The sequence below is a fragment of the Ptychodera flava genome, chromosome 21 (genome assembly GCF_041260155.1).
Source record: "Ptychodera flava strain L36383 chromosome 21, AS_Pfla_20210202, whole genome shotgun sequence".
NCBI lineage: Eukaryota > Metazoa > Hemichordata > Enteropneusta > Ptychoderidae > Ptychodera > Ptychodera flava.
This window is the reverse complement of record NC_091948.1, coordinates 10,302,226-10,312,262: the sequence shown is the minus strand read 5'-3', so window position 1 is coordinate 10,312,262 and position 10,037 is coordinate 10,302,226. Positions and strand designations below refer to the sequence as shown.

The 10,037-nt window shown below is 36.0% G+C and overlaps 1 protein-coding gene across 1 annotated transcript; it reads right to left on the bottom strand.

Annotated features, from left to right (window-relative positions):
• Nucleotides 1-3,320: 3,320 nt before the first annotated feature.
• LOC139121371 (NADH dehydrogenase [ubiquinone] iron-sulfur protein 4, mitochondrial-like) lies at nt 3,321-8,726 on the bottom strand. Its single transcript, XM_070686195.1, has 5 exons — nt 8,645-8,726; nt 7,662-7,743; nt 6,998-7,182; nt 5,121-5,194; nt 3,321-3,838 (listed from the first exon to the last, which is right to left on the bottom strand). Exons 1-5 carry the CDS (start codon nt 8,710-8,712, stop codon nt 3,735-3,737), a joined length of 513 nt encoding a protein of 170 aa, XP_070542296.1. The 5' UTR covers nt 8,713-8,726; the 3' UTR covers nt 3,321-3,734.
• Nucleotides 8,727-10,037: the final 1,311 nt, after the last annotated feature.

Genomic DNA, 10,037 nt, shown 5'->3' with positions numbered 1-10,037 from the left:
TGGCCGCTTTTTAAAAACAGCGCCTTCACATGGGCATTTTGGATACCAAGGAACGCCCCTTTGACCATATATGGGCATATTTAGATTACAGGTGACTGTATACCTTTAATTTCTTGATTTCTGTGTTCAATGTTTCTTTTCACGACCAGTGCAGTTGTTTGAAAGTTTCCAACGAGTTATTTCGTCAGGATTTTTTTTTTTTACCAGTGAGCCTTTTTCCTCTGTATTTTTTTCTCATTCTTAGGCTGGTACATGGTTACTAGCAGGTGTACGTGGTTACCAGATTTAACCTACTGTACCAGCCCAAGAATGCCCGATCTGGTCTGCTCGATCGATCGTCTGTTCGAACTATAGTTAGGTTATCTAAGGGGAGAAACATTTGATTTCTAGGGATGAATGGAGGATTTGGGGGGAAAAAACTGTCGGCGGGTGAAGAAGAAGAATAAAAAAATGATCCAGTAGTGTCTTGAGAAAAAATATTCGATCATAGTAGACCGAAGTAAAAACATCCTCACAAAATTTGGGAAGTCTGACTCTCATCCTCTGGAGGTGCACCACTTTCGGTAGCGTTTTCAAAATACATGAGGAAGTCCAATGTCTTCAATGTTGAATTGTTGACTATTGTTACGCAAACACTGATCATGCAAAAATATGATAAAAATATTAGTGTCCAATGCCATTTTCTAACAGTCTTTGTGCAATACAAATTGAAACACCACAGAATGCACCATTGTACACATCAATTTCTCAAAATTTTCAATGCGACAGGGGACAAACCCTCTCAAGCTCCCCTGGAGTATCCTATGTAATTTTCAAATACTGTAGTTTTATCTAGTAAACATAGGGCCAAAGTCCCTGAAGCTACTATAGACATGGATACAAAATTAAGTATTTCCTGACTGTATGAAATTATCTCACTAAGGTCATCCTAGGGACATGTACACCAAATATTAAAGCTGTCTGACCAGCGGTTTTGAAAAAACAAGCGACTCAACAGTTGACAGAGCTCTGCTGTGTTATGTAGAGAATAACCTTTTGTGACACATGTATTGATGAAGAAGGTGGATATCTTTGATAGCTCATTTCAGGATGGCCTGACCAAAAATGGAAAAAATTCCGTAAAAATACAGATTTGCATATTTCATCAGACTATATTAGTCTATAATAGCAAATAAACGAGAGTTAATTACATTCTAATTAAAGTAAACAAGACTTGCTTAAATCAAGATTTACGTCATAAAAAACAGCATATCTGTCAGGTTATAAAGAATCTTGAGCTGGTTATCTTTTAATATCAGTAGTTTCATCCTATTAACCAAGCACATTTTAACTTTCAAATTAACATTGTAAGTAAGTTCTGTTGAATAAGTTGAGACTGTAGGTAATCAGAGAAAGCACACAGAAGAGACAAATGTTTGAAACTTAGAAGTTCAAGGTCATCAAAAGCATTATAAGGAATCATGTTACACTTTCATTGCACTGTTACACAGATTGCATAATTGCTATAAATAGCACATGAGGAATCTTACAGCCCAGCTTACCATAAAAACCCTATCACTTTGACCACTCTTTTAATTGACCACTCTATTTTATAAATGGAAATTAGAACTTTCTCTATCTCTATTTATTTGACCGACCTATCATGACAAACTATTATGAGCAATTTCTTTTAGATAACATAAATGGTGGTTCAGAATATATCAAAGTTGGGATTCAGGAAAGTTGCCTTTACATGTTTTAATCCTCAATTCACTATGAACTGTCAAAAAAAGTTGAACTTTCTGATAATGCCACACTAAAATTATTTTGGCTTTGATGATTTCCTAATTAATTCAATTATTTAAAATCATATTAATTATTTTATCTGGGTGAATTGATAGGGTTTATACAGTACAAGAATTACATACAATGTAAGTCAAACTTTGACCAAAAATGACAAAAAAATTCCTTAAAAATACACATTTGCATATTCACCACAATTTGAACAAATCTAAGTTGGGTTATCCCCAGGGACCTGTATACCAAATAACAAAGCTGTCTGACCAGCGGTTATGAAGAAGAAGATTTTTTACCAAAAACACCTTTTTTGGCATTAATTTGCCTATTTTCAACAATATCAAAAAATAAAAAAAAAATAGTTTCTCAAAATCATATTTTTCATCTACACAACAAATATCAAATCAGTAAGTACTGCGGTTCTCAAGATATTTGAGTGGACGGACGCCTCACAAACGGACATACATACATACATACATACATACATACAGACTGACGACGGACGGATACCCATCCCAATAGCTTCTATAGACTATAGTCTATAGTAGCTAAAAACAAATTGAAACACCTCTCAGATTGTGCCAGACTTGCATGATCACTGCACACATCTAGGTTTCAACATTTTTGATACGAGTGGGGGGGACATCTCGCACTCTCCCCTTCAGCCTCTTGCACTTCCACACGATACTCTGGTAGTTTTTTCACAGTTTTTTTTTACTATTTACTTTCAATAAAGAATTCATTGAGACAATCCTTCGTTTTACACAATCTCTGTCTGCTTATTTCTTGTCATCTGTCCTGTGCTCTCATAGAATACTACTGGTAAATTTTTCGATGTGCAGTTGTTAACCAGTGGCACGTGACCCGAGGCGAGAACAAAATTGCTGACATAGCTCTTTCCTCCCCCCCCCCACCAATCAAATGGTTCTCCCCTAGGTTGAAGTAGAGGGCAGAGCAACGAGTACGTGATCGATAGATCACGCGGACAATCGATCGCTCAAGCAGACTATCACGAACTTCTTTGTTCAAGTAGTTGTCCAAACATTGAATAGTATGGTTGACTATTGCAGACTTTGAATTTGAAATGGCAGATCCATACCAAAACAAGCACCTAACAGCCGATATAGCTCGCTGTGTTTATGCTGAGAATAACTATTTTGACACACCTGTTGGGAAGAAGGTGGAAATCTTTGATAACTTATTTCAACGGCCAGCTATCTGACCTGTAGTTTTGAAGAAGATTTTTAAACATTTCTTGACCAAAACTGACAAAAATTGCCCAAAAAATACAAATATGTAAATTTCACCGTGATTTGAACAAACTTAAGTGAGGTCACCCCAAGTGAACTGCACATGAAATTTCAAAGCAATCGGACTTGCGGTTTCAGAGGAGAAGGCAATTGTTGACGGACGACCGACAGACAGACCGACTGATGACGATGACGGATGACGACGGAAAATCAGCCTATTTGATAAGCTCTGCGTCATTGACAGCGGAGCTAAAAATATGCCAGGATGTAAAGGTCACACAGGGGTCATGAAAATGCAAGTTGGTGATCACTTTATTTACAAAGAAATACCAAGCACATTACAGGAATCAGTTGTTGAAGCTTTGTTCCATGTGTTTTGCATTCACACATTGTATAAATAACACGTACAAAGAACGACCAAGCACATCTCAGGTACTGGTTGTTGAAGCTTTGAGTCGTGTTTTTGCATGCACCTTTAGCAATTACATGTACTGATTTTATCAATGCAGTGACGACTAAAATATCTTTTGGAAACTTATGCATAAAGGTCGTAGCGTTTTCTCAGGATTTTGATTGGCAAAACACTTTCTTCCTGGCTGCAAAGTTGCAAAACAAACTATCACACCATAATTCTAACTGTTTTCACATAAAATATCTCATTCACAAACAGTCCATATCTTACAGTCTCTATTTTGCAATTTCAGAAAATTATTTTGATGAGGTTCTGGTTCTCTTGTCCCATGAGAAGTTTGCACCATATGACTTGGGTCTCATCCTGGGAGTACGTTTTTCCTCTATTTCATATCTCCATCCTGCAAGAAGAGAAATAAGAGAAAACAGTTTTTACAACGAAGTATTGCATTTCTATCATCATCACTGACCTTTCACCTCTGGTTTTCCTCAACAGAGGTCCATACTCACCATGGAAAAGAAGAGCTATTGGCCTAACCAACGTGGCGAAAGGGTTCACATTTATAGAAACAAAGTCACTTTTTTTTTGTTTATTTTTTCTCAAGAACTTTGTTTTGATGTGAAAAAGTAGTTTGCAATTGCGTTGTTTGAATAATTGAAACATGTTGAAATACTGGTCAACTGTGCACAACCTAAACTGTGCTTGCAGCCAGACAAGATTTAACATTTAGTGAAACATTTACTGTCTGTATCAAAAAATCATGATCCCTGGACAAGTGCTACCATGCATGGTTGAGCATACATTGTTACATAAAGTATGAATCTCATGTAAGCTTTTATAATGAAGTATTACCTGGCAGTGCCTTTCATATTAGGCACTAGACAAGGATATAGAAGCTTTTCCTTGCATTGTATCGATGTTTAATTGTCATAGGAAAACAGGTCAGAAGAGGAAAAATCCATTTTTGTCTAGAGGTCACAAACAAAATCATTCATTGCATTCTGCAAAGGGGTCATTTTGACACTGCTGCGGTTGTGTACAGTCACCATTGTGTACACTGAGTGTAACTTCGTGCAAGTATTCAATATTTTCTTGATGTTGCAAAAAGGTCCAAAAAGAGAGACCCTTTGTCTCGCTAAGTTGAGCATTGTCCTATGAAATTACATGACCTACACTCTGTAACAAGATCATGAAACACTATGGTTTGACTGTCATTTCACATAATGTAAATACACAAGGGAGATCTCACAGATGTACAATGTATTACAGACAAAATCACTTGCTCACATAAGACTGGGATACAAAGGCAGACATTTAATCCTTTTTGGACCGACGAGGGTGCAGTATACAGTTATCAGACTCAACTCTGTTGAAAAAACACTCAATTTTTTCGTAAACTTGCAACTTATTTGATAAGTTACCTATTCAATGCCCATCAACAGTCTTGATATGGATGCCTTATTCCTATCGAAATTGCATTTTCAAATTTCTCATATTTTTTGAGATGTCATCATCACGACAGAAACATTCACCAAATTCACCTCCACATGAGAAATACATACTGACCATGCATCAGTTGACAGTAATCACTGGAGGGAAACCCATGGTATTCTGAGAGTGTTTTGGAGCAAGAGATATTGTAAAAGAAAGTACTAAGAGAAGGCACACTGTACATATCTCACCGTGTTTTTCAGCAAATCTGACTGCATCTTCTTTGCTGTTGAATCTTACCATCACGTTTGATAACGGGTCAGCACTACAGGAATGAGTGAGAAAAAAATTTTTGTTTTATATTGCCATTCTGCAAAGACGACGGAATTGGTTTCATCATGAATAGAAGCTAAATACCAGCACATCTATAGCTCATTGTGTTGTGTCCCACACATCCACCCCCCTCATTGAAGTCAAGGTCAAAATGTGAATATAAAACCTGTCTACTGATGAACTAACTGTATGCACAGTCAGGACAATAGACGACGTGGCGCACTGTACCCTCAAGTATTGTGACATTCTTAAGTCTTTGAGAAAGTTAAGATATATCTGAAAATTTTTGTGTGTCGATATATATTACAAGTTACAAGAACATGTAATACGTATAATTTTGTTGAGCGAAAAAGAATTTTGTTGAATCAGTGGCATGTCACTTACACTTAGAGGGTAAACTGATGAAGTCTCATTCACATGATAATGCATGGTACATATACATACATTCAGAGGCACACAAGACCTTGTAAGCATCTTTTCAAGGACAGATAAAGCATCATTATGTGAATTGGGAAAATACATACATACATGTTTTTAAACTCAGAAAAAGAAAAATGAAAAAAACAAAGTAAACTATTTATGAACCTGTAATATGTTGACCTCATATATATATATATATTATATATATATATATATATATATATATATTATATATAATATATATATATATATATATATATATATATATATATATATATATATATATATATATATATATATATATATATATATATATATTATATATATGTATATATACTCTTTCATTGTTGTTTTAGTAAAACCTTTATTGTACTTTATGATCAAGATCCAACTGGGATACGATTTCAATAAAGGCTTACTTTACTTTACTTACATGCTTATCCCTTTACTTCCCAAGTTCATATTTCACGATCAGGTCTAGTTTGTTAACACTAGTGAAGCAAAACATGTCCCATATGATGCATTTTAACAAAGACTTGAAGATTAGAAGGTCCCTGAAGACAGAGATACTGTAAACATGTTTTTTACAGACTAAAGCTGCTATAACATACCAGGCTAAGTGGGTGAAAATACATTTAGTTTTGGTGCAATACTGCTTTTTACTGACTTGGAAGATGGGAAAGAGATAATGTCTGGCAAGTAAAGGTTATACATGCTTAAACAAACAACAGGCAATGGAAACATTCATATCTACATCTAAAAGAGTTTCACAACTAACTCTTCATTAAAGATCTACATTTACTGATCTTGTTGGGGATTGTCTGTACATGCAGTTCTTTGTCTGAATTCGCAAGACTGAATATGGTCATGCACCATAAATCATATATGCTTCTATTTGGAACTTCTGGACTCCATCATCCGTGGTAAGTTTTCACAAGCTGTGGACAATGTATATCTAGATTATTATGGTCTGTCCACACATTGTCTATTTACACTGTTTCTCATGTCAATGACCAATTGACTTCCTTCAATACTGGCACTGAAAACTCGAGTCAAAAGAGTTTACAGGCAGACCATTTGCAAAGACTTACAATATTCTTTGACCACATACGGCTAGTGCCATGTACAGCTTCAACGGTCCATCTAGTATCTCTGAGATAAAACAATGAAATGGCTAATCTGAAGAAGAAAACACTATGCACAGCAGGGTGAAAATTTCCTATAACCAGATGGAAAGTCCACTTGGTTTGATGAATGTTTGTACAAACTCAGAAATATATTCATTGGTTTGAACTGGCATCGCGAGTGATCATGCAACATTTCAAAGCAGTTCACACATGATGGCAGCCACTTTGATTTTGACATGACCCCTTACCTTGACGACCATCCCATCAATGGATTCTCCCATCTTTCTCTGGTTTCAAATTCAATCGCCCATTGGTGTGTGTTGTTGCTGCCCGACTGCATGGCATTCATGGCCGGCACAAAAATCCTGGCTGTCCTGGTGGTTAAGTGTTCCTCTGGAACCCCTGATATTACACCCACTGGAGTCATATCAACCTGGAGATACAGTGGTCAAATATATTCCAATTAATGTTCATATTCACTTCATGGAAATTAGTATAATTTCACTGATTTTATGAGCAATGTCAGTGTAAACACAACAACAGGATACATGCATATATACGGCATAATTATAGACTGGTGTGTTGTAATGGTGAATTGACAGGTTAGCCAGTCTGCCAGGGTGATGAATTCACTGGAAACCAGACAAGCAGAGCAGCGAAATTTATTTTCATATTTGTTTCACACCAAAGAGCATTTATTGATATTTTGAGACACTAGGTTTCAGAAAACTAGCATGAAACCAAGTATTCAGCAATGAATTTTCAAGATCTACATCATCATGAAGTATGTAAATGACAGCAATGATGCTAACTTTGAATGTTTCGTGGTACCTACTGTATGTTATCTGCAAATCTCAATCCCAGCCATAATCTCAGTTATGAAATCCTAAAAACAATGAATTCTATACTCACTGGTACAGTTTCCTTCACTTCTTCCAAAGCCTTTGCTTCTGGGTTTTCTTCCACATAGCGTGCAACCGACAAAACTAAAGTCCTGAGAGGAGAAGAAGAAAAAGTAAGAGAACAAACACACACATTTTCCTCAGTACATATATGATACACTTTTCTGCTGTTGGAACACTAAACAACATACATACCAACAAATTTTTTGACACCCTTCATTTCAGTGCTCTAGTTCAGGGACAAAACCAATGCAAACTTTAGTGACATGTATGTGACATATAATATTAATAGATTAATTTCTGTGCATAATCTGAGGATCTATTTCAGAATCAAACGGTGAAGGGGGAATTTATAGTTCCTGTGATGGGACTACACCTCATTATGGCACTTTTTTGATAAATACACATAAAATCACAAAATTGGTAAATCCTCTTCAAATAGATCTAAACCTCTGTATTTGTAGCAAGGAGAACGGGGGGAGGGGACACAATCTCTCTTGCCATAGCATCTTGAATGAAACACTTCCCATATCTTTGTACATGTATGAAGTTTTGGAACAAATGTCAAACACAATTTCCAGTGCACACATCCTCAATGATTGCATCGGTTTTCAAGGGGATCTGATATAGCAGCCTGGCATAAGGTAATGATTGCTATCAGGTACTGCACAGTTTGTGAAGGTGCCCATCTAAATCCCCGTTTCTTGCACTTTCTGTTACAAAAAATTTCGCCGTGTATCAAACCATATCATGCTGCGGTGTATCAAACCACGGTTACTGTGGGGTAGAGAAACCGTGATAAAACCATGGACGTACCACAGATCAAACCATGAACTTTTGGGTTAATATGTAGGCCCGAGCGGCTTCTACCCAATCTCGCTCTCCATATCAAAATTGATGGTCACATGAGTGGAAAAGATAAATAGGTACGACGTAAATCCATGACAAAGTACCAAAATCAATCTGTAATCGATTTATGCAACTGAACGTTACCTGCATGGTGTGGCAGAACGCAAAAGGCAAGAGCAACTTCTAACTGAAGCCGACAGCAGCGACGCCATCTTGAATTTTAAGTTCAAGTAAATGTCAACGTTGAGGGCGCAACTCGGATCTTCGGTGAGATACTGGTGACTTGAATCGCAGGATTTCTGTTGGGTTTGTTGTCATCGGGAAATTTGACAAACACTATCAAGTGAACAAGAATACCTCCATGTTGCTTTCAAAGTCATCAACACCGAATCCCAATTGTGTATTTGGATATGTTGAATAAGCGGAAGTATACCAGGACTCCCGCAAGTGAAACTGCCGACATCAAGGCACAATCTTCTGGGTGAAGTCTGTGGTTCATGTACAATCACAGGGAAGCCAGGGTAAACAAACAAACAAACAAAACAAAACAAACAAAAACAGTAAAAATGATAAACAACGACCAATCAAACAAAACAACAAGTAAGTAATAATAACAAATAAATAAATAACCGACAAAAACCCAAATAAATAAATAAATAAATAAATATAAATTGAATAAGAATTGAAATAATTCACCGAACAACACATGCAACTTATTAATTTTAATTAACTAATTTTACTACCCACTAAAGTGACACCAACGTAGTAATTGAATATGGTGAATGTGCTGTTCGGTCAATTATTTCAATTCTTATCCATCGTTTTTATTTATATTTATTTATTCATATATTTATTCATTTACTCATTATTTGTTTTCATTCATTCGGGTTTTGTCGACTATTTGTTTATTTATTGTTTATTACTTATTTGTTTGTGTTGTTTTATTAGTTGGTTGGTTCTTTATTTGTTTGTTTGTTTGTTTTGGCTTGTGGTTTTGTTTGTTTGTTTGTTTATTCATCCTGGTTTCCCTGTAGTAAATGCGATCACATAAAGAACAAAGGCACTATTCTCTACTATGGAAAAAAAAACAGACATCTCAAAATGATGAAAGAAATGAATGGATTTAACAGTGGGGGAAATTGCGAAAGAGAGATATAGATGGGGAAAATGAAGAAAGTCAATATCGTAGACTTAGAAAACAATGGTTTAGTAAAGGGTGACGTCAAAACCAAATCACTATACCGGAAATCTGTAGATGGGCGAGAAATTCATGAAGTCAAAGGTTAACTTGGCGAAAAGTCGACTGAAAACCGTATTTTTCTGATTCTTCCCGACAATCACAAATTTTCTTTCTTTATTCAGGCGTAATTCGTGAATTTCATCAAGAATTGTAAACGTCACAGTGAATGACTTCAGTTGGAAAAGCATTCTGAGATGTTTTTAGACTATTCTGTAACACAGTGTTTCATTTGCTTTACTTGTACAATAAAAAAACTTCTTCGGAAGGGATGTTTGCGCGCAGCTTCCAGGTATTGTG

Excerpts from the sequence above, each read along its gene's own strand:
- LOC139121371 (XM_070686195.1), bottom strand. The coding sequence starts at position 8,712 with ATGGCGTCGCTGCTGTCGGCTTCAGTTAGAAGTTGCTCTTGCCTTTTG. Across the intron at positions 5,195-6,997 it reads TTGATGGGATGGTCGTCAAG|TGCTGACCCGTTATCAAACG; the intron begins GTAAGGGGTCAT and ends TCATTCCTGTAG. Across the intron at positions 3,839-5,120 it reads CAGATTTGCTGAAAAACACG|GATGGAGATATGAAATAGAG; the intron begins GTGAGATATGTA and ends CTCTTCTTGCAG.